General features: G+C 59.7%; 1 protein-coding gene across 1 annotated transcript; it reads right to left on the bottom strand.

Annotated features, from left to right (window-relative positions):
• Positions 1-6,659: 6,659 nt before the first annotated feature.
• Positions 6,660-12,240, bottom strand: ZNF696 (zinc finger protein 696). The gene is made up of 4 exons (XM_042973639.1): positions 12,122-12,240; positions 11,736-11,878; positions 10,292-10,398; positions 6,660-7,738 (listed from the first exon to the last, which is right to left on the bottom strand). The coding sequence occupies exons 3-4, from the start codon at positions 10,305-10,307 to the stop codon at positions 6,669-6,671; spliced, it is 1,086 nt and encodes a 361-aa protein (XP_042829573.1). The 5' UTR covers positions 10,308-10,398; positions 11,736-11,878; positions 12,122-12,240; the 3' UTR covers positions 6,660-6,668.
• Between the last annotated feature and the right edge of the window lie 12,026 nt (positions 12,241-24,266).

Genomic DNA, 24,266 nt, shown 5'->3' with positions numbered 1-24,266 from the left:
CGATGACATTTACCGAGTGGAGGACGTCCCTTTCTGTTCCTAGTTTGCCCAGATTTAGGATTTCGTGGAAGGGGGCTGGATTTTGGCAGATGTTTTCTGTGCGTCTCTTGAGGTGCCGTGTATCTCTTTTTCCCATTGGTAGGGTGCGTTCCGTTCACTGCCTGTCAGGGGCTAAGCCATTCTCGCGTCCTTGGGACGAGTCCTATTTGGTCGTGGTGTAGTCTTTCTTCTATATGGTTGGATTTGGTTTACTAGTGTTGTGTGAAGAATTTTTGCTTCTTCTTTACAGCGGATACTGGCCCACGGTTTTCTTGTGATGTCTTTGGTTTTAGTATCAGGGTAATGCTGGTCTCTGAGTTGGGAAGTGTTCTCTCCTTTTCTGTTTTGTGAAAATTTGTGAAGCATTAGTGTTCGTTCTTAAAAAAATTGTTTAAATGTTTACTTTTGAGAGAGAGAGAGAGAGAGAGAGAGAATGCACACAAGTAGGAGAGAGGGCAGAGAGAGGGGAAGACACAGAATAGGAAGCAGGCTCCAGGCTCCGAGCTGTCAGCACAGAGCCCGATGTGGGGCTTGAACCCACGAACTGCGAGATCATGACCTGAGCCGAAGTCGGACGCCCAACCGACTGAGCCCCTAGGGGTCCTGGTGTTGCTTCTTCTTTAACGTGTTTTGTAGAATTCGCCAGCGAAGTCATCTGGGCCTGGGCTTTTCTTTGTGGGAGTTTTTAAATTGCCGATGCATTCTCCTTACTTGTTATAGGCCTTTTGGGTTTTCCATTTCTTCCTGCATCAGTTTTGGTGGTTCGCATCTGTGCAGCTAGTGCCTCTCTCCCGGACCATCTAACTTGTCGGCATACTTGCTCCTGGTTTCCCTTCTCACCCTTCCTGCTTCTGTACCGAAGCGTTGCCTTTATTCTTCGTTGCCATGGCTGTGGTTCTAGAAGCTTTCTCACTGTGCCGAGTGTCCTCACAGGCAGAGGGGAGTTTCGCATAGTGGGATGTGTGTCAGGAATGCCAAGTGGTTAGACCACAGGACGTTCATCTGAATGAGGCTGCATGCGCTCCTGACCTCCGGATCCCCAGAGGCAGCTGCTGGAGGCTTCTGGTCGGCCCCCTCCTCCCTCTGTTCTCCCCCCGACGCCTTCTGTCCTCCCTCTGCCCTCGGGCGCCTTGGCATTTTCACCTGTGCTGTCTGGCAGTCGTCCCAGAGCAGCCCCCGGACACGGAGCCCACACTCCCTAACTGCCCGGGGACAGACGCCCACTTTCCAAGCTGCTCTGCCGCAGCGTCTCTTCACACCGCTCCGGCAGCGCGTCCACTCGTACCCACGTCCAGGCGCGTCTGAATGTGAGTTCCTGGAAGGAGGACTGGGGTCGAAGCCCACATGCACCGCGGTCGTCTGCCCTGTGCCATCCCAGGGCCGCGTGTACCCAGCATCTCTCAAGGAGCGTGGAGCAGGGTAAGGGGGCCTTAGTTGCCACACGTTTGATTTTCTTATGAAAGGTGGAACAGGGTGGGGGGTGCCTGGGCGGCTCAGTCGGTTGAGCTCAGGTCACGATTTCGGGGTTCATGTGTTCATCCCCACATCGGGCTGCCTGCTGTCAGCGCAGAGCCTGCTTCAGATTCTCTGTCTCTGTCTCTCTCTCTCTGCACCTCCCCCGCTCAGACTCTCTCTCTCTCTCTCTCAAAAATAAACACACACACACACACACACACACACACACACACACACAAGGTGGAAGGGGGCTGAGCATCTTCTCAAGCGTGGAAAGGCTTTTCTGTTTGCCCCTTTGCCCGTCGTGTTTCAGATGCCTGCACTGTCCCTTTCTGTGAAGTCAAGTCTGGAATGACTCTCCCTCCATCCTGTGGAGGGCTCTTTGGTGGCGCAGGCAGTGGCCCTGCAGCCCCGGGGCTTCACCCTCCACTCTGGGAGGGCGGCGGCAAGGGAGGCGCGTGGGCCGACGCCTTACCTGGCCGGCGGGCGGGCCAGGGGCCAGTTTGGGAAGCGTGGCCCTTCTTTCGCCAGATTGCTGCAGAAGCTGGGGGAGGGGCTCACGAGACTGAGCGTGCAGGCCACAGACAAGGAGGGAAAGCAGGCGGCCTGGGTCAGCGTCGTCTGGGTTCCTGGGCCCCCACGGTCAGCACAGGCCCTTCGTAGGATGGGCACCTCTCTGACTAGCGTGTCTGTGACACCAAGTCCCCTGTCACCTGTCTTCCTTCCCCGAGAACTGTGGAACAGTATAAGGCCAGAAGGGGGACGGGGAGCCCCGTGTGGTGTGGTGACCCTGAGCATCAGGCTGCCTGTGTCCACCCACCCACGAGACACTCAGCCCGCTCGCCAGGTGTGAGCATGGCCGGGTCGCCCATGAGGCCCGTATGGTGGATACTTGGGCTGTGTCTGGGGAGGCTGGCCCCAGTAGGCCCCTCTGTACCCCTGGAGGGGTGGCTGTGCTGTAGTGGAGACAGGGAGAGAGAAGTGGGGCTCATCCCATGCAGGGCTCGAACTCACGAACCCTGAGATCATGACCTGAGCTGAAGTCAGACACCCAAGCGACTGAACCACCCAGGTGCTTCTATTTATTTATTTTTAAAGTTTATTTATTTTGAGAGAAACAGAGATAGCACAAATGGGGAAGAGTCAGAGAGAGGGGGAGAGAATCCCAAGCAGGCCCTGCACTGTCAGCACAGAGCCTGACGCAGGGCTCGAACTCATGAACCATGAGTTCGTGGCCTGAGCCGAAACCAAGAGTTGGACACTTGACTGAGCCCCCAGGAACCCCTATATTACACATATTTATCAAATATTAGAGTCTTACACCCCTTCCCAACTGTAGGAGGATCTCAGAGCATTTACACCCCCTTCTAGCAGACGTGCTTTGTTGTTCAGTGTTTCAGTCGACGTCCCTCTTCGATACATGTGGTGCTTGGACCTAGTTCCTATCAGTCATTTTGTTTGCTCACCGCTCCACCTCGTGTCGAAGACCATTATTCTATCATTTGCCTTCGTTTTGCAGTGTAAACTGGAGAGGCTGTTTCAGTCAAAGCTCCAGTGATAAACGGTCTTATATTTTATGTGTCTGTAAATGTCCATGTTCACCTTCTTTATGAACAATAATTTTGCCGGGCATGCAGTTCTAGGGGTCTCCTCCCAGCACGTCGAAGGCACCAACCGACTGCTGCCTCTGTTGCTTTGAGAACTCGACCGATGGTGTGACCATGGCTGCTTTGTGGGTGATTGAGTCTCTCGGACATAAAGATCTCTTCTTGCTGGTCTGTGCTTTCACTGTGTTGTGTTTAGGTGTGGATTTCTCTTTATTTATGCTGCTTTCTCCATCATGCTTCCCAGACCTGGGAATTTATGTTTTTCATTAAATAAAGAAAAGCTTGTAGGAATACCGTAAATGGGGTTCCGAAACAGTTCAGTCCTGTGAAGCGCAGAATCTCGTCCTCGTGAAGAATGGAGTGAGCCTTCATACATGCCAGCCCCCTCCAGGCTCTCAGCTGTGGATTGGCACTACTTGTTTGCAGTTGCCTTTTATGACTTAACTATCGAAGGTGATGGTTTTGGGTCTTGAGGGTGGCTGGAACTTCCAGGCTGTTGGTAATGATTTCAGTGTCCTTTTCCTATCGTTGATTATTTTGTTGGCCCAATTATGGGGAGACTGGACTGGTTAAAATTGGGAGTGCAAACACTCATCTTCCCCTGGTGGGGTTGGATGACGTCTCCCTGCCTGACCTACCTTCACCTCCATCCTTAACCTTGTACAATATGAGAGCTTGAGCTTGGCTGGAGCAGAGGGACCGGGTGGGCTGTGGCAGCCAGCCGCTGATGAAGTTGGAATTTGCCTAATCGTGAGGCTTGTCACTGCAGGCCCTCACTGGGTGTCCTCTCCTTCACTCTCTCCTCCTGGGGCTCCTGTCAGGTCCATGCCAGACCTTCTTATTCTGCTTTAGAAATCCTTTAACATTTCCTTTATGTTTTCCATCCCCTTGTGTGTGTGGTATTCTGGATTTCCTTGGATGTATCTTCCACTACACTAATGCCTTCTTCAGCAGTGTCTAATTTGCTATTTAACCTACCCAGTGGATTCAATCAACAATTATACTTTTAATTTCTAAAAGTTGTCTTTTAAAAACTGTGCCTGCTCATACCTGATAGCCTTTTATTGCTTTCTCATTCCTGTACACGCTTCATACAGAACTACTCCCTTGCCTGCATTATCTGGTAATTTCATTATCTGAATTCTGAGGTTGATGTGCACCGTTTGCTGTTCTCTTTGACCCTCATTCAGTGAGAGCTTTCTGTGTGCCTGGTGATCTCTGTAAGCTCACCGCCTGACTTTATAAACAGGAATGCCACAGATCTAAGTAGGGGAAGCTTTCCTCCACTGGTATCTGAGAGGCACCATGAACCTGGGACCCTTCAGCCTATCTGAGGATCTTGGCTCAGCACGGGAGTCCCACGTTCGGTTTCCCACCTCACTGGCCCAAGAGCCAGCAGCTCAATAGCTGTGGTGCCACTGAATACACTCTGAGGGCAATTCTGCCCCTACAGGCTGCACACCCCTGGGCCAAAGCTCAAATCTTTTTTTTTTTTTAATTTTTTAACATTTATTTATTATATTACTGAGAGAGAGACAGAGACAGAGACAGACAGAGCATGAGTGCGGGAGGGGCAGAGAAAGAGGGAGACACAGAATCCGAAGCAGGCCCGAGGCTCTGAGCTGTCAGCACAGAGCCCAACACGGGGCTCAAACTCACAAACCAGGAGATCATGACCGGAGCCAAAGTCAGACGCTCAACCGACTGAGCCACCCAGGCGCCCCTAAAACTCACATCTTAAAAGAAATAGGTGGAGGGGCGCCTGGGTGGCTCAGTTGGCTAAGCGACCAACTCAATTTCAGCTCAGGTCACGATCCCACAGTTCATGAGATTGAGCCCCCTATCGGGCTCTGAGCTGACAGCACAGAGCATGCTTGGGATTCTCTCTCTCTTTCCCCCCTCTCTCTCAAAGTAAAAGAATTCAATAGGTGCCCTCAAGAGCCCTAGACTTGTGCGATTTTTGAGGTCCCAGCCAGTAACAGGACCCCAAATGATTCACCATCAGTAGTCAAAGTAGAGCAGACAATTACCATGAGGGGGCACCAAACCACAGCCTGACCAGCATAGATTTGGATCATGAAGCTGGGCCCCAGGACTCATGGCCAGGTGACTGCTCAGATTTATCTTCCACGATAAACTCTCAACAACAGGACCTCACTCAATTCATTACGGCAGAGTTCTAGGACATGCGACAAAGACATCTCACCATTCTTACCTGGCAGGTGACACATATATCCACGACGCTGTCACAGTGTGATACGAAAGGTTAAGTCAAGAGCAGTGAATTCACTTAAATTTTCCTTCCTGCCTTTTCTGACCGCAGATTGCGAGGTCCTGTGGGTGAGCACATTTCTCCTACCCCTTCACACCCCCTAGTGCACCCTGACCTGCTTTGAACACATTTAGCCCATTTGTTGATTAAAACTCCTGAAGAACCAGCTCAGGCGTCACCTCTCCTGGGAGCCCTTCCTGGCGTCTTCACCTTGTCCCGTCATGGGTGTGCACCTCTGTCCTGTGCTTCGTCCCCTGGAGGAACTTCTGTTCCTGGACTTTTTGTTGGGCACCGCATGGCTTGTTACCCTGGTCTGTAACCTCTCTAACCTGCGAAGTCCCCGCGTGCAGATGTCACACGAATCTGTCTCTCCCAGCACAGTGGCACAAAGCCCGGACAGGTGTGTGCTGGGGAAACATTTGTTGCAAGTACCGGTATCTTAAACTCCCTTTTCTTGCGCTGTTTCCGAGGCTGAGCAGAGACAGCTCTCCAAGCTGCGCTCGCCGAAAGCAGACTTGTGTTCTGGCCGCCTCCCGCCAGCCCGCGCTCTCCTCCGTGTGCCATCTTTCACACACTCCCCTACATGTTTCCCTCTTCCGCGGAGTCTATTCTGCTCTGGCATGTGCTGTACCAAGGGCTGTACTTGGGTGGAGACACACAGACATAAACACAGCTTTGATACAAAGTCGACAGTGACTCCTGCCTTTTAAAAGAACTAAACAAGAACAAAAACAAACCAAAACACTGACAGACGGATCTCAAAAACCTGGAGTAGAGGGAAAGAAGGAAGACAGAAAAGTAGACATTAAATCATCCTATTTACATCAAGCTCTAGACCAAGCAGAACTATAGTGACAGAAACGAGGTCGCTGCTCGCCTCTGACGCCGAGGGGGGGTACGCCTGAAGGGGGCGACGGAAATAGTCTAGGATCTGGACGGAATGATGGTTCTAAAGGTCAGATCAGATGGTTTGTCCAGTCTCTGAAAACCCGCACGCGAGATCCGTGCGTTTCACCATACGCGAATCACACCTCCGCAAGAGGCGTGTGGACGCGGGATTAGTTCCGGTGGACCCCCCGCCCCGTCCCCATCCGAGCCCCGTCTTCGGGGAGGCCTGCGTCCCCTCCGGGAAGACCGGCCTCCCCTAAGGCTCCCTTCCTCTCCCGAGCGCGGGCCAGGGTGGCCGCGGGCCCGGCACGGAAAGCCCGGAGGCCGCCCCCGCCTCCCCCGGCCCGCGGTCTCCCGGCGCGGCGCCCTCCCCCCTCCCCCCTCCCCGGGCCGCGGCGGGGCGGGGCTCACTCGGCGCCGTGCACGCGCCGGTGCTGGATCAGGTGCGAGCTCAGGCGGAAGGCGCGGCCGCACTCGCCGCAGCGGAAGGGCTTCTCGCCGCTGTGCACCCGCCGGTGCCGGAAGAAGCCGGACAGGGCCCTGAAGGCGCGGCCGCACTCGCCGCAGGCGTACGGCTTCTCGCCGGTGTGGATGCGCCGGTGCTCGCTGAGGAAGGAGCTGCGGCTGAAGGCGCGGCCGCACTCGGGGCAGCGGAAGGGCCTCTCGCCCGTGTGCACGCGCCGGTGCTGCAGCAGGTTGGAGCTCTGGCCGAAGGCCTGGCCGCACTCCCTGCACACGTAGGGGCTGTCCCCGCGGTGCGTGCGCCGGTGGCGGGCCACGTTGGAGCTGTGGCCGAAGGCCTTCCCGCACTCGCCGCAGGCGTACGGCCGCTCGCCCGTGTGCGTCCTCCGGTGCTTGGCGGCGTCCGACCTCTGGCCGAAGGCCTTGCCGCACTCGGCGCAGCCGAACGGCTTCTCCCCCGTGTGCGTGCGCCGGTGGCGCACCAGGTTGAAGCTCTGGCCGAAGGCGCGGCCGCACTCCTCGCACACGTAGGGCCGCTCGCCGTGGTGCGTGCGCTGGTGGCGGACCACGTGCGAGCTGTGGATGAAGGCCTTCCCGCAGTCGCTGCAGGCGAACGGCTTCGCCCCGGAGTGAATGCTCCGGTGCTTCGCCGCGTCCGAGTGGCACTGGAAGCTGCGGTCGCACGCGCCGCACTGGTAAGGCCGCCCTTTCCGGGGGCCTCTCCCCCCCGCCGCGGAGCCTGCGTCGGGGGCGGCGACCCCGCTGCCGTCCCGGCCGGCCCCCCCTCCGGGTTTCTCGGAGACGGCTGGTGGCCCGGGGGAGCCTCCGGCCTCCTCGTCCCCACGACCGTCCGGAAGCCGCGGCGCCCGGGCAGGCCCCCGGGCCGGCCCCGGACCGCTCTCCCCGCGGCACCCCCCTTCTTCGGAAGCCTCCTGCTTCGGCGCTGGCACTGTGCTCGGAGCCCCCCGCTCCGCCACTGAAGCGGCACGGCCGCCGGCCGCCGGCGCCAGGGACGCTGGAAAAGAGGGTCAGAGACGTGTGACTTGAGGCCCAAGGAAGCTCTCGGACAGCGCACATGCACGCGAGGGGCGCGGTCACAGCGCAGAGCAGACACCTGCGCGCTGCCGGCGCGGTTCCTGCCAGCTCTCCCCCTCCTTAACAGCCGTGCTCCTAGGAGTGGGCAAGGCCGCGAGAGGGCGGATCGGGACCCTCCGCTGTGACTCCAGGGTGGCCTGAGCCTCTACCGACAGTCTCAGGAGGGCAGGGGACAGACGCCTGGGCTCTGCGGTACGGCCTGGGAGGCAGACTAAACCGGCAGCAAGCCAGAAGATCACCAAAGTAGAGATACCGGGAGAAGCGGGCTGAGAGCGCCTGGTGGCCCACGTCCTGGTCCCAGCTCACTTCTACAACCCCAGACTCCCCACAAACACAGGGCCTCTGGCCCGCACAAGCAACAGAAGGCTTACTCAGAAATCACTGCCAAGAGTAAGCAACAGCGACGGGGGACAGAGCCGCTGGGCTGAGGAAACCCACTCCCGCTCCCCCTCGGCCCGGCTGCCCAGCAGGAGGCTGCTGCCAGCTCTAGGCCCTGCTGGCTCCCGGGCACAGACCACGCGCCCACTTAGACAAATGCCTTTAGGGACGTGGTCGCAGAACACTGGGAGGTCACAATGCGAGGCGGTTCTTGCCGCCTTCGCAGGGCCTGGAGGGGGTACCTGGGAAGGGGGACAAGGATGTTTCCCTGCAGGTGGCCCAGTGGAGGGCAGCCCCCAGGGCAAGCCCATCAGCCTGCAGACCAGCTTTCCGAAGAAAGCTGTGCCTGTATTGCCGGACTGGGGCACTTCCCTTCTCCGCTCTGCCCCCAGAGCTGGGCACAGGTGATAAAGCCCCCTGAGTAGCTGGGGCGGGGGCAAGGCAGGTTAGGGCCCATGGGCACCCACAGCCATTCCCCATGGGTTCCCTAACGAGGGAGCTGTCCAACTGAGCAAGGGCAGTGGCGCCAGGCCCAAGCACACGGCTAAGAAACAGGAGGCCCCTGGGAAGGCCCCGTCTGACCTGTGGTTTGGCAGACTTAGAAATTCAAGAAAGGGTCTCATAGGCACCGGTTATGAGGCAAGGGTCATTCAGAATTAGAACTGGAGGGAGGGGGCACGAACACCCTTTCCGGTTCCACTTGGTCAGGCCTCCGGTCCTGTGAACTGCTTGCCTCCTGGGGCAGCCCTGTGCAGGGGGCCCTCCCAGTGACAACCTCCCAGGGGTCCCTGAGGACCCCTGAACACAGAGCACTTGTTCTCGCCGGGGGCGGCTTTGCCCCCGGGGCACATCTGGCTTTGTCAGAAAACATCTCTGGTTGTCAAAACTGGGAGGGGGTCATCCTGGCATCCTGTGGGGAGAGGCCAGGGGTGCTGGGGAGTATCCTAGAACGCACGAACACCCCTACAGAAGGCGTCTTCTGTCTCAGAATGTCTATATGCCAGAGCTGACAGACCTTGCCGGAAGGAAGTCTTCCCGAACGGTTGTAACTGGAAAACTGTCCCCAGCTTGACCTGCACGAGGCCCATCCGGGCGGCGCTGGCCTCACGCTCGCCCATATCCCAGTCGCAGGCCAGAGATCTCACGGCCTGCGCTCAGGGCCAGCAAGCAACACACGGTGCTCTTTATTCCCTTAAAATGTGTGTTCTGCTGTAACCCGTTTCTCTTCCGCCACTCTGTGCGCGTTGGCATTTGCTAAAATCATTTCGTCCCAAAGCGAGGGACTGTGAAGAGCCCTGTGTGGACCGGATCTGGCCAGGGTTAAGGTCAGGTGGGGGAGGGAGAGGCCCAGCCTGGACGTCCGGGACTTGGAAGGGCAGCGTCAAGGCAGGGCCCAAAGAAGGGGTGAGTGTTTGTTCGTGGACACTGGGGTTCTTTGATCTCAAGGGAGAATAGAGGCAGGTGTGTGGGGTTCTGCAGAATGCTCTGGCAGCCGTGGCCACACTCCACCCAGGCCCCGCCCCCCGACGCAGCAGACAGCGTATGTGGTGGCAGAGCCCGAGGCAGCGCGTGTGTCTGCACGGAGGGGAGACGGTGCTGTCCCGAGCGCCACTCGTCCCACACCGCAGCAACAGCAGTAAACCGGATAGGAGTCCTCAGCTTCGACAGCCCTCAAGCATGGCCTTAAGTCTTCAGGACAGAGGGAGCCGGGAGCCCGGAGCCCGAGAGGGCAGTGGGTGGGAGGCTGGCCAGATTCTCACTCATCATACTCTTCCAGCCACCTGGTCTGGGCCCAAGCTAGCCGGGGTGCTGAGAAATAGGGCCAGAATTAAGAGTCTCATTCTCAGAAGTCTCCGGGGGGGGGGGGGGGCAGACAAAGAGAGGGGGGTGCAGAGCTGGGCCAGGAGAGCAAAGGGATACAGCAGGCAGTGGCGAGGACAGCAGGCAGCGGGGTGGGAACCGGGCCGGGCAGAGGGGATGGGGTGGTGCTGCCCCATCCCAGCTACATCCCTAGCCGCTGGGCAGGTGGCCTCTGGGGGCCCCGATTCCTAAGCTGTCCCCCCCCGCCAGCCCCACCTGCCTGTCCACCCCTCACCTGTGTGTGTGTCCATCAGGGTGGCCGTCTCATTGCTGTGCTGCAGACCAGACCTGGGGGCGCGCCTCGCTGTGCCTTGTGGGAACGCCAGCAGTGGGTACACCTGCCTGAGTAAGAAGGAAGACACGGGGAGGAAAATGCCCGTCTGGAAAGTGGGGACGAGCCCAGAATGGCTTCAGAGAGGTCAGAGCTGCTCCTGGAGACCCTGAAGGAGCCACCTCATCCACTGTGCCTGTTTCTGCCACTAGAAATCAAAGTCGAGACACCCCAGGAACTAGTGTCCCGGAGGATCCCCCCTGGGAATGCCGTCTGGACCACGCTGGCTCCCCCGTCCCGTCCCCAGCAGATGGAGAGCGCAGCTGGGTGTGGCAGCCCCTGCTCGCTCGCTGCCTGCGGTGGCTTCGCTCCACGAGGAACAAGCCCACAAGGCCTCCGGTCAGCGATCAAACGTCTGGAGACGTGTCTAGGGCATTACTTTTTTCTTGATGATCGTAAAGATTTGAATATAAAAATATGAAACCCCCAAAATAAAAAGTCATTTGAGGGGTGCCTGGGTGACTCAGGCGGTTAGGCATCCGACTCTGGAGTTCAACTCCGGCCATGATTTCATGGTTCGTGGAATCGAGCCCCACATCAGGCTCTGTGCTGAACGCTCAGAGCCTGCTTGGGATTCTCTCTCTCTCTCTCTCTCTCTCTCTCTCTCTCTCTCTCTCTCTCTCTCTCTTTGTGCCCTTCCCACTCTCACATGCTCTACTAACTAAATAAACTTACAAACGTTATTTGACTGGTGCACTTTTGGATTGAGAAGTGACTTTGCTATGCTTGATACTAAAGTCTGACAGATTTAACTACACAAAGAAATTTAGGATAAACAAAGAAATGAAAAAAAACAACTGGGTGGGGGTATGTTTGTAACATAAAGATGCATATCCTTAATATATAAAGACCACTACGTATTAATGAGAAAACGTGAAAATTGGTAAAAGTCACAAACAAGTAACCACAAAAAGAAAGCAGACAAGTGGCCACTATATTTTTTAACATAAGTCCCTCATTTGTCCCACCTCATTTGCAATTGAGAAATGTAATTTAGGGGCGCCTGGGTGGCTCAGTCGGTTCGGCGTCCGACTTCGGCTCAAGTCGTGATCCTGCGGTTTGTGAGTTCGAGGCCCTGCGTCGGGCTCTGTGCTGACAGCTCAGAGCTTGGAACCTGCTTCGGATTCTGTGTCTCCCTCTCTCTCTGCCCCTCCCCTGCTCCAATTCTGTCTCTTAAAAATGAATAAACGTTAAAAAATTTTTTTGAAGAAATATAATTTAAAATACCACTTTTGACTCTAATGTGGCAGCACCTTGGGGGCGAGGAGAAGGTTGGGGGAGACAGGCACGGTCCTCCACCAACGCTGGAGAGTAAGTGCCCCGCTGGGGGTGCCGCTGGACAACTTACAAAGGCCTTACAGTCCTACTGTGACTTCGCTTCTGGGGAGTCACCCCAACAGTGAGATCACGGGTGCTGGCAGAGACCTGCCTGTACGGACATTTCGTCTCCAACTTGCTCGGGAAGAAACCTTGGACATGACGCCATTTCGACTAAAAACAAGGGAAGGTTCAAGTGCGTGAGCAGCTGGTAATGAAGCGACCCCTGAGGCCATCTCACTGGTCAGGGGGCTCCCGAGGCCGTCACGCCGGTCCGGGGGAGACGCCCCTGGGGCTGTCACTCCCCACGGCGCACGTGCAGCTCCTTCCAAACGAGAGCCCGGCAGACACGCACGCACCCGCCCGGACGCCAGGTTCCCGCCCCGGCACAGCCCGTAGCCGCCCACCGCCACTCACCTGCAGCCCCGCCGCCCGCCGGAAGCGCCGCCGTCCCCAGCGCCGCGGCGCGGGCACTTCCGGTGACGCTCTAGGCCGCGGGAGGACTGTGCGCTCGGCTGCCCGGGAGGCCGCGGCGCGGGCGGCTCTCGGTGACGCTCTAGGCCGCGGGGGGGACTGCGCGCCCCGGCTGCTCCCCGCGTGGGCTCCGCTCGCGGCGGTGTCCGGGGGACCTCGCCCGCCCCGCCCGCCTCCCGGAGCCGCGACCCCCTGCGAGCCCTGCCTCCCTCGCCTGCAGCCGGGCCCGGGTGAGGCCAGACGGTGGCCGAGGCGGCCGCGGGGCGAACGAACGAGCCGACGAGGCGCGTGCGAGTGGGGAGCGGTGGCGGCGCCGCGGGGGCAGAGGGCCGTCCGAGGGAGGCCCGGGGGGCCCGCTCCCCGGAGAGGGGCCGGGAGCGCCCGCGGCGGGGCGGCTTCGCGATCGCGGCCCTCCTCCCGGCTGCGGAGACCCCCTCTTGCTCCCGGTGTCCCTCGCCAGCGGCTTGCAGTGGGGGCTTCACATTGACGGCGGCGGGCGCTGCCCGAGGACCCAGGGGAGGGTCCGCAGGACCGGCCGAGGGGGCTCTAGGCTTCACGCAGGACCGAAATCAAACGCGAGCCGGAGAAAAGTGCAAACGGCGTATCGAGCAGAGGTAGACGGTAGCCGCGAAGCGTCCGGGGGACCCGGGAAGGAGAGGGGTTCTCCCCGTCGCGTGGGGTGAGGGGCTCACACTGGAAAGGGGCCCAGGGCACTGTTGCTTCGGGAATCTAGGCTAGGGTCCGACCAAAAGCCAGGTGGACAACGGGTGTTACTCTATAAATCATCAAAACGGATGGCGAACGGTTTTCTTCTTCAGGCGTTTCCGGGTCGCTTCCTGTCCTGCGGGTGCTGCTCCCACAACCAGGTGCCAGAGGAGGGCTTTTTCTTTGCCGGCTAGAACGGTGACTTCATCCTGGGCTGCGGGTTATTTTTCTTTTCCAGCAGGTTCAGGGGTGCATCTGAGGGTGGCTGTTGTTTGTTTCTGCTCAGGATCCCTTCCCTCATGCGTTCTGATGAGAGCGCACCTTTCCTTCTGGGGAGTGCTCCTCTCCCCTCCGACCCCCCCTAGATCATTCTGGAGCTGAGGCCACCCCGAGCCCTGTAGGATGAGAAGTGGAAAGGCGACGGGGGTCGGGCGCCTGCGTGGCTCAGTCGATTAAGCGTCGGGCTCCTGATCTGCTGGGGCCATGATCTCATGGCTCGTGGGATGGAACCCTGAGGCATGGAGCCTGCTTGGGATTCTCTCTCCTTTTCTCTCTGCCACCTCCCCCTCCCCTCAAAAATAAAGAAACATTTTTTAAAAAGAAGAGGAAAGTGACAGACCTGGTCACATCAAGGGTCTGGTCCCGGCCAGGAAGCCTGGATTCCCTGGGTTGGTGAAGCAGCTCCTGACCGCGTGGGCTGCCCCAGGCCCTTCGAAGCCCGTGCGTGCCCCCAGTGGTGCCAAGGAGCTCCTGTTGCCGACGCTGTTGCTTTGGCGGTTGTCCACTTGACTTCAGGGGTCCGGGCCCTGGGCCCCCAAGAGCTGGCAAGTGCCCTGAGGAGCCAAGGGGCTTCTTCAGTAGGGCCGGGCACGTGCTGAGGGAACAGGCCCAAACTCACGCTGACCGGCCTGTGGCCCCAGCCAGTGCATGTGACCTGTCCCTCCACTGATGCGGCCCGTCTGTAGCCCCAACTGTGCCAACCACCTCTTCGAGTATTAAGAACCCTGAGAGAGAGGCCACTTTGCAGACGAGGAAATCTGGATTTCCAGAAGAACGAGCTGGCACACAGAAAAAGGAAGTGACCCGCCTCACTTGGCCGGGATAATCCCGGCTACTTTCTACCAGCAGACAGGCACCCAGTCTCTGTGGCTGGAAACCACGGCGGCCCACGTGCGTTGCTAGTAGGTGGGCTCTCCTCTGTCGGTCGTTGTCATTCTGGGGCTGGGCCCCCAGCACGGGCGCTGCTGGAACACGGCTGGTCGCTAGACGGAGGGCAGAAAGAATTTGGAGGAGGCCTGCGGGCTCTTCGTGGTTCCCTTTTAGTACAGGCCTTAGGCACAGCCAGGTCCAGGTGAACTGGGCTGTGCGATCCTACCATGGCCTGAAGAAAAAATGACAGTCAAGACCACAGAGGACAGGACTGGCTGGTGGCCAACAGTGGTGCCAGGAGGGAATGAGCCCCGGTGGTCTGAACCCACACTCCCTGCCAGGACAGTTGCCTCTTTTGGCCCCAGAGGAGCTTCAGAATGCAAGAGAAGAGGGCAGAATGGAGATCCCAGGCGGGGAGACCCAGAAGCTCCCTCAGTACCCTGCAGCCCCCCACCTTCCGGCCTCTGGCCTCCCCCAGACCCAGGCTCCCTCTGGCGCCTCTCCTACAAGCCCCAAGTGCAGCAGCCGGCCAGCCCACCCCCCACGTCCTCTGTGCAGAAGCTTTTTCAGGGCAGGTGGCATCGGTAAACACCCACTATATGTTGCGTATATATGTTGTATTATTTATTTGTAACTAATTATTTAAAAAAACACGTAAAAATTAAAACATTTAAAAGGATGATCTCAATGGAGAAATAGGTTTCCCTCTGCCTTCCAAGGAAATACCTCGGGTGTTCTGGAGAGCTGCTCCTCCCACAGGCGACTATGCAAACGGCAAGTCCTGCCTCCTGCCCGCAAGCCTTGACTCCCACCGCCCGCCGGACAGTCCAGCTCGGGCCCGCCCTGCACACGCCCCTCGCTGTCCCCAGACTTTCCAGTTCCATCCCGCGTCCCGGCAGGGACTGGGACCGGATGGTAGGGGGCTGAGCCACCCGACCTAGAGGCCGCCCGGCCCTCACTCCCTCCCTCCCCGCGGCCAAGGGCTACCGAGCTGCCTAGTGGCAGTCCCCGCAGCCACGCCGATGGAGGGACGGGACTGTGTGGGGGACAGGCCCCGGAGCTCAATCCTGCACACTTGGCGTAAGGGGCCAGACAGTACCAGCGATTTGTAATAATCCTTTAAACCTCTTGTAATAATCCTGTAAAGACATCGGTGGCCCGGTGGCCGTACAAAAAGCGCCCGTGGGCGCCGGGCGGGCCGGCTGAGCCTCGGTCGAGGGCTCGGCCAGCGGTGGGGAGGAGGGGGCGCCTGTCCGGAGGACCCCGCGCCCCGCGCGGCCGCACTCGGGGCAGCGGGCTCCCGGCCGCCGGCGGCGGGAAGTGCGAGCCGGCACGAAGGCTTTCCCGCGCCCTTGCGGATGCTCCACCGCGGCCGGCCTCCGGCCCAAAGCCCTCCCGCGCTCAGCGCACTCGGGAGGCTTCTCCCCACCGGGAAGCTTCCGGTGCTGGGGGCCGGGTGGGGGGTGGGGGCGCCGGGAGGCCCTGGGGGCGCTCGGCCTGGCCGATCGCTTCATCGCTCAGCTGGATCACCTGCCGGCTTCCGAGGGGCGCCTCCAGCTGGGGTCACAGCTCGGGGGGCTCGCGCCTGTCTAATCTTCCGCGTGGGTCACCAGGTTCACGGTGAGCCTGGCTTTGCTTCTAGGCTCCTGTCGGTGGTTCCTTTCCTCCCTGGCGGTTGTCTGAGGCCCGCAGGTCTTGTGTGGCAGCCCTGCCCGCCTCTGTGCACCCGGATGGCCTCTGCAGGACCCGGTGGCCCAGGCCTTGGGAGCTCTGCCCCCAGACACCCTGCGGCTCAGTCCCCTCCAGGGTTTCTCGAAGGAGAATCTACTCCTCATTCTGGGTTCTGTGCTCACGGTCTGAAACCAGAAAGGGAGAAGGCAGATGTCACCAGACTCTAAGCCACAGCACAGAGAGACTTTGGGGACAGCAACATCATCTCATTAGAGACAGTGGGGAGGGAGGAAGGAAGCATGGACAGATTCCCAGGGTGGGAAGGGGTGTGTGGTGGGTGACGCAGGGATTGAGGTGAGGGCGGGGAGGCCAGGCCAGAGGCAGGCGGGGAAGGGCACAGGGCCAGGTGGCAGGGCACCGGAAAGGGCTGGCGGTGTGCATCTGGACATCCTGACTCCCGCACGGAAGTCAGTGCAGCTTTAGCATCCCGGAGTTTGGCCTCCCTCCCAGATGCGCCTCGCGTGGGAGCTCCATGAGCCGGACGCATGGGTTCCTGCAGGGCTGTGGTAAGAGAGCCGACCCCCCAGGGCTGACCGGCGCTGTCAGGTTGCCAGCGAGAAGGTGCAGCACCCCCTGGAGGCAAGACAAGGAAGCCGCAGAAACAGCTCTGCGCGGCCGGAACGAGCGCCTGCTCCCTGCGCTGCGTGGAGCCCGGCTCTGGGCACGGCCCAGGGCGCCGGGCAGAACGGCCTGTGTCCCGCGTGCAGAATGAAGAGATGCCCGTGCGGCTTCGTGTTTCGGTGTCTGTCTCTGGCCCTCTCTGTGCTGATGTGACAGAGCAACATCACTAAGAATATCTGGAATCGGCTTACTTTTCCTAAAATAAACCAGGACTTCTGTTCAAAGATAACTGTGTAGAGACCTTTTACTTCCTTTTTCCCCTCAAACCTAAAGGGATAGTAAAGAATGGGGAGCAGTGAGAGGAAGCCCAGAACCACGGCCCGAGAGGCCCCGCCTCTGGCAGGTCTGGCTGAGCGCCCCCTCCCTCCCCGCCCCCCCCCCCGCCCTGAGGGGCCCAGTGCGCGTGCGTGCGCCAGCATGTGCCTGCGGGCTGCGGGAGACTTCCCCAGGTGAGGGGGGCACAGTATTTCAGATCTGAGGCCACGCCCCCTTGGAGGACAGATGCCTCCAGCAGGGACACGGCGGAGCAGGCGACAGGGCGATGAGCTGAAGTCAGGGTGGGTTTGACCCAGCTGCCTGCTGCCCCTCACCCCTGCCTTCCCCCAGGGCAGACCTAAGGGACTTGGGATGCCCTGACGTCGCTCCTCAAACGAGAATGAAGAAATCACAAGTGGCATCACTAACAAAAATGAAGAGCCCACGCGAAGGAACCTGGTGGCACAGAAGGGGCTGAGTCAGCAGAACGCAGAAAGAAATGGAAGGAGAGGCATCACCGGTGTCCTGCAGGAAGAAGCAGAAGAGAGGAACCCCAGCGAGCTGCCTCCAGGGGCCGAGGGATCAGCCCCACAGCCCCAAGGACCTGAATCCTTCAAGCACCCGAAGAGGTTAGAGCAGGGCTGCAGGTGAGGACATGAGGCCAGCGGGAGGCCCCAGGCAGCCCCCACTCGGACTTCCCACCAGGAGTCTGAGCGATAACAAAGGGGCTGGGAGAGAGCTGGGGCGGGGCGTGGGGTGGGGAGACACCCTGGAGGCTTTACAGCAGAAAATTCCAGTTCAGCGGGGGGGGGGGGGGGGGGGGGGGGGGAGCAGGGGGAGGATTTGCAGCACATTGAGACCCAGCAGCTGCCCAGGCTCATCTACACCCGCATGATGCCTGTGGGATCCGGGGGAACCTGCCCCGAGGACTGCTGGGGATGCACACATAGGGCAGCTCAACGCCCACCCCTGGGGGCTCACGAAGAAGGGAGACCGTCGGAGGCACAGCGGTGCGTGGAGCCGGTGCCCAGCAGCGGTGCGCAGAGCGCTTCCCCAGCCGCGGAGGCAACGGAGCCGCCGACTCCGCCGGGAGAGCCGCCTGCGGGCACCGCCAGAGCGGGTCCTGAAGCGCCCGCAGGAGGGGGGGGCTCCGCTGCAGAAGAGAACATGGGGAAGGGGCCGGGCCCGATCCCCCGGGGGCGGCCAGCGGGTTCCAGCGGAGAAACCACCTGGAGAAGTAAAAAGGGGCCAAAGCAAACAGGTGTGTGTTGAGAAGCTGTTTAGGATGTAAAGTCCTCTTTGAAGCAGGAGCCAGAATAGCTTCCGGGGCTTTCATTGTTCCTTGTTAATTTCTTGGCCATTCTTCCTTTAGACCGCTTTGTGAAAAAGGAAAATGTATTTGATTGCTTAATGTCTATTCCTATGAAATGAAAAGGCAGTATCGGAAGTAAAAGCCACGCGAAAAGGGGAAGTTGAATGAACACAACAGAAGGCCAGGTCAGGGGCGTGGAAGACGGATCTAAGGAGCCTCACAAAGTGAGGTGGGAAAGAACAGAACGACAGTTGGAGAAGACGGGAAGGTGAGGGAGGCAGAGACGGGCAAGCGGGATATTTCCAGATGGCTTTTCTGAAGAAGACCAGCAAAGGGACCGTGAGACAGTCCTTCCAATACAGAAAGGGAGCCGTGAAGCCCTCTGCTGCAGGCAGGAGCTGCCAGAGGGGTCCTGCTGGGGGGACAAGTGGACCAGAGTCCAGGGAAGCAGTCTGGCCTTTGTGCCAACATGTCGCTCCATCTCGTTCTCGGGCGCTGTTCACCACCCACCATTCTCTGGCCGGTTGCTGCCCTGTAAACCCGTGGGGCACCCTGGGGGTCAGGTGTAACAGAGAGGGACAGCCGTGCAGTGGCGCTGCACACGGAATGCAGGGTGGCAGGGTAGGAAGGCCCGAACCCGGGGTCAGGAACACCTGGGTCAGATGCCGGCACCGGCAGGTACTAGCTGCATAATCTGGGCGAATGACTTCACCTGCCCGAGACCTAAGACGGGGCTGAAGCCCTCAATTACTGTGCCACGGGCACGTACGGACACCTGTCCTCTCTCACTGCCCCGTGCCGTGGGCAGCCGACGAGCCATCAGCACTGTGTGCCGGGCCCCAGGATGGAAAGCTGTGCTCTCTGCCTGGGAGGAGAGCCTACCTGTGATTCTCTCTCTCTGCTTCTCTCTCAAAATAAATAGACATTAAAAAAAATAAAGGCAATTTGAAAAGCGTAGGAAGAATAGAACACGCTCTGCCCCCAAAGAAATCAGTCATCAGCAACTCTAGGGAGCGTTTGCCCAGATTGTCAGCGCTCATTTAGGCGCTGGGCGGTGGCTTACTGTTACAGCAAACTGTGTGAGGGAGAAGCAGGGCGGGCAGCTGGAAGCACGGTGGGAGAGCAGGGGCCCCAGAGTCCCAGATCTGGGTTCAAACTGAGCCTGTGGTAACTCTTCTCTGAGCCTTGGCTTCCTGCCTGTAAATGAGGGCCACCGGTGCCCGAGACGAAGCGAGGGGGGTGGCGATAGGGTGCATAGGACTTCTAGCACCGCTCCCGGCCAACCAGAGCGCTTCAAGATGTGAATGTTACTCTAGGATGAGGTTAAGCATTTGGCTCAATTGTTTAAAGAGCTGTAACAGTAAGTCACCACCCACAGCCTAAATGAGTGGCTGACAATCCGTGCAAACCCTCCCTAGAGTTGCTGATGACTGATTTCTTTGGGGGCAGAGCGTGTTCTATTCTTCCTACGCTTTTCAAATTGTCTTTATTTATTTAAAAAATGTTTACTTTGAGAAAGAGAGAGAGACGTGAGAGCGGGGGGAAAAGCAAAGATAGAGAATCACAAGTAGGGCGCTGACAGCACAGAGCCTGACGCAGGGCTCGAACCCAGGAACTGTGAGAACATGACCTGAGCCCAAAACAAGAGTCAGCTGCCTAAACGACTGTGCCCCCCCCCACCCGCGCCACTCCAAATTGTCTTTAAAGAGCAGAAATGACTCTCACCATGAAAACAAACTTCCAAAGGCTATTTAAGAAAAAGAATATTAAAATCTGTGCTCCTTGAAGACTAGACTGAAATTTCCCTTAGATGTGGGGCCTGGCTGACTTCTGGGGTGAGGCGGACAGCCAGGGGACAGGGTGGCTGGGGGCCTCACGGTGAGCACCCGTGGCCCCAGCGACAAGGACTGGTACTTGAGAGGGAAGCATCGCCCCCCACCCCACCCCACCCCGGATCCCAGGTTCTGGGAGAGGAGGGCCTGGCCGTGTCTCCTGGGCAGGGGACGCAGGAGCCGAGGTCCCGGAGGCTGCCAGAGAAGCCATCGCGGACAAAGCGGGCCCGCCTGTCCCGAGGTCCCGGCGGGACGGGGACGGCGCCCAGAGCCCTCGGGCTCTCCCTGGGTCGCACCAGCCGGGACTCTGGCAGCTCGCTGCCAGCGCTCCTGGGTGGGGGTCAGGCAGCTCGGTGCCCCCGGGGCGCGCGGACGGGACTCAGGCAGCTCTGTGCCAGCGCTCCCGGGCGCGCGCTCCCGGAGGGACCCGGCCTGGCCGCGAGTGTCAAGTCCTCCAGCGGGAGAACGCCTTAGAGTGCGCAGGGTGCGGAGCACAGGGCCTTGGGAATCGGCCCGCCCCGGGCTGCGGCTGCGCGGACGCCCCTCCGCGGCTCCAGCCCGGCGGGCTCCTGCGGCCCAGCGGCTGCACCGGGCGCTACTGGCGCTGGGGCGTCCGGTCCGAGGAGGCTGCGCGCGCCGCCTCGGAACCACGCCCCCATAGCGCCCCTGACCCCGACGCGGCCGAACCGCGGGCGCGCACGCGCGGCGTTCCCCGGAAGCTCCGCCCCACGCCGCCGGCACTTCCGGGCGCTCTAGGAAGCTCGGCGGACTCGCCCGGGGACCGGCGCGAGGCGGGCTCGCGTCCCTGCAGCGGTCCGAGGGGCAGGGTGCGCGGGGCGAGGGAGCCTCTGGAAGTGGTCGGGGAGGCCGGCGCCGGAAGGGGATGGGCGAGGGGACCTGGCGTGGAGGGGCCTGAAGGCCGTCGGAAGAGCTCTGTGAAGCGAGTGAGGGAGCCCATCCGGCGTGGGACTTCAGAGGACCTCTCGGGTGTGGGGGGGGGGGTGGCGGGGCGGGGTGGGTTGGGACGCGGAGCATGTCCTGGGTGGTGGGAGTGGCCTGCGGCGGGGTGGCGAGGGCAGCAGGAAGGGCCTGCGGAGGCCGGTGCCGCGCTGCGGCCCGGACTGACACCCGGGCGACCACGAGGTCTTACCGCAGGAGCAGAAGAGGGGCGCGGCGAGGCTGGGCAGAGGGCGGGGCCGGAGCCGCCGCGGGCGTGAGGGCAGGCTCCGCTCCAGGGGCCTGGCCGCCGGGGTCTCCCCTGGGCAGCTGCCTGTGTCGGTGCTCCTCCTTTGAGGGCTGATGAGAGCAGAGGTTCCCAACCCTGGGGCGCCGTCACTGGCACTGCGGGTGATGGGACTGAGCCCGGATTCCCAGCTTTACCCCAGGCCCTAGTCTCTCTCCCCTGGGACGGGGCCTGGGAGCCTGTGCTTTTCCGCAGGTTCTCCAGGTGATGTAACTGGTACCTTAGTGGGTTCGCACATCCATGAAAATGCAAGGCAGGGGGTCTCATGTGAGGCCAGTGCCTCGTAAGAATTTGCTCAGCGCAGCACGAGAGCCCCAAAGCCAAGACAGGCGGTGTATGAAGCCGCTCCAAGGAAGAGGTACAGCTTGAGCAAAAAGGAGGGCGAGGCGGTGAAAGATGGTTGGAAGTGTATCCATTGTCTCAAAAGACTGCAAAGAAGCCTCCTTCTCTTGGACTTCTTGGCGGGGCGTGTGGCAGCTACAGGAGACAGTTCTCAGCCCCTCCAAACAAGGTTTACTGGACTCAGCACATGGGTCCGGCACATGGCACTTTCAGGGTGTGAGGATGGAAAGGGCTCCATTCTCGATCTTGAGTCCCCGAAATGGGTTTTCCCCGCAATGGGCACACTTGCAGGCTGCGTGCGTGTGGAGATCTCTGTGACCTTGTCAACGCACTGTGTGCACACGATGTCTCAGAAGCTGCTCCAAAAACACCCTGCAGACCCAAGTGTCCAAGGAATGTGCCCCCTTTCTAGACCATGACCCCAAGGAAACCCTCTGGCCCGCAGAGTCGTCTCCCACCGGCTCACTGTGGAGTGAACGCCCTGGCTGTGGCTTTGGTGTGAACAGAGAGAAGGAGAGTTTCCCCTCCTGCTGCCCGCCTGGTGAAGGTGCTGTTTCCGAGGAAGATCTCTGCCTCAGGGCTTTGCTGTGCCGCTGCACTGCGGTGGGGTGGGGTCCTGTCGGTGGTATTTCTCGGATGCTGAACGTGCTCAGTGACAGTGGTATCCTGCATGGTGACCGTGACAAGGTACCTCTCCAGCCCGGATTATATGATGTGTCCACCTGACCTGCCTCCACAATCCCCTCCTGACTCTGGTGCGCGCCCAGCGGGCTTTTCCACACTCGCTACATTCACAGGGTCTCTCTCCATGTGAACTCTGACCCCGACAACTTGACCCTCTACCCAAGGCTGCGCCAGGTCTCGTCCACTCATTGGCTTCTCTGCAGTGTAGATTCTCCGATGCTGAACCTGGCCCGACTGTGCCCGAACCCCTCCCACAGTCACGACGTTCCAGAGGTCTTCGCCCCCCAGCTCTAACGTTTTGTTACATCGAAGGTTCCGTCCACCTTGGTTACACGTGCTTACATAGTGCTTCATGACACCAGAGCTCCGCCCGTGCCCTCCACGGTCACCACATCCCCTTGTCGAGCGCCCCACAGTTTCCAGCTCTGAGCGACGGGTTGTCTGCATCCACGGCCCTGGGTCTTAGGAACACCGGCGGGACTTGTGAAACGCTGGCTGCGTGTGGGTGAGGATTTCCCGCAAGATCTTGGCTGAGGCCATCTGAGCACTGAGTGGATTGTGGCCTTTAGAATCTATCTTGTGAATAACACTCAAATGCAGGAGGCCTCTGTGCCCTGTGGCACCAGACGTTAGAGCTGGTCCCTCAGCTCCACCCGAGCTCCCAAACGAGCCCCCTCCACCCGCCCCAGTCCCGCACGCCCCGGTTCCTCTCGCCGGTGCCGCCCTGCGAGGCTCCGCCGCTAGGGGCGCCGGACGCGGCGGGCGGCGCGGGGAGGAGGTAGGGACGCGCTCCTTCCGGTGCGCTTCCGGGTTGCTCTTCGCGGCTTCCGGTTCGGTGGGGTCCGGGCGCCGCTTTTTGGCTTGGCGGAGGCGCTCCTCTCCGCAACTGCCTGTCTGGCTTGCAGTTTTTCCAGCGTCGCAACTAGTATAATGGAGACCCCGCGAAGGGGTCTGGGCCCAGCCCGGCCCTTCCCCAGCTCCCGAGACCCCGGCCGGAGACACCCTCTCGGCGGGGTCTGTACCCAGCTCGGCCCTCCTCCAGCCCCCAGATCCCGGCCAGAAGTACTCCTCTACAGGGGTCTCCGGAAGAACAGTTTGCCTGGGTTTCACTAACGTCGGGATCCTGCCAGATGTGCTTTAGTGGAGAGCCTTGGGTTTAAGAGATAGAGCCGGGGGATCCGACCGCTGACACACTTGGGTGACTCCTAGTGACTGTTCAGTCGTGCAGCAGAGGCACAGAGCCGCCACTGTGCTGCTGCACCCTGAGGACCGAGTTGGATGAAACTTGCCGTGTCCTACTCAGTCTCCTAGGTGGGGACACGCCCAGCACAGTGCAGGGGCCCAAGAAAGGTTTCTTGAATGAATGAATCAGGAACACAATGCAACAAACCATCACGGGAGAGAAGATAATTATTTTGCAGATGGTAGGCCATGAGGGTTAGGAACCCATACTTGTTAACTTCTGACTCTGGCCTGTGTCTGCCGGTTCTTCACACAATCTCGTCTAGTGCTCACAGAAACCTTGTGACGTGGAGTCACCCTCAATAGACCCGTGCAACCCATATGTACCTTGCCCAAGATGGCCCAGGGCGAGTGGCAGAGCTGGGCTACAAAGTAGATCGAATGTCCTTAGAAGCTGGATGCTGGGAGATCCCTCCCCGCCTGCTGAGGGGCACGTGGCCCACAGCAGATGGCTCCACAGACCACGTGTTGGTTTTGCCTCTGGGCTCTCCACCATGAACCGAGGGTCTCTCAGACTGAAACCCGGGCGATCTGAGGCAGCCCGATACGGGATGTTGCAGATCAACCGAAAAAGGCAAGTGTCTGGATGACACTGGCATCGGAAACGCGCAGGGGACGCTTCTGGTTCCGTCTGCCCGTCCCGGCAGCTCCGCCCAGGCAGGTGGCGTGACTGAGGAGTCAGGCTGAAGGCAGTGTCTAAGGCCCATCTCCCTGGTCACAGCCGCTGGCCTGGGGATGGATGGTGAATGGCAGGGCCCCCAGCAGAGCCCCCTCCTCAGGATGGTTCCAAGGTGCCTGGGGCTGGGAATAGCCCTTGCCCCTCTGGTGGCTACAAGGGAAGGAGTTGGATCTGGGCCTGCTTTAAGCTCTGCTCTGTGTCCTGGTGAGAGGGCACACCTGTAGCAGGAGGCATTGGGCCAACGCTATGGCATCAGGTGCAATTCTCATCCTTGCTTGTGGCGGTGAATTCTG

This window comes from Panthera tigris, chromosome F2 (assembly GCF_018350195.1).
Source record: "Panthera tigris isolate Pti1 chromosome F2, P.tigris_Pti1_mat1.1, whole genome shotgun sequence".
Lineage (NCBI taxonomy): Eukaryota > Metazoa > Chordata > Mammalia > Carnivora > Felidae > Panthera > Panthera tigris.
The sequence above is the reverse complement of the archived record's forward strand: the minus strand, read 5'-3'. Positions and strand labels throughout refer to the sequence as shown.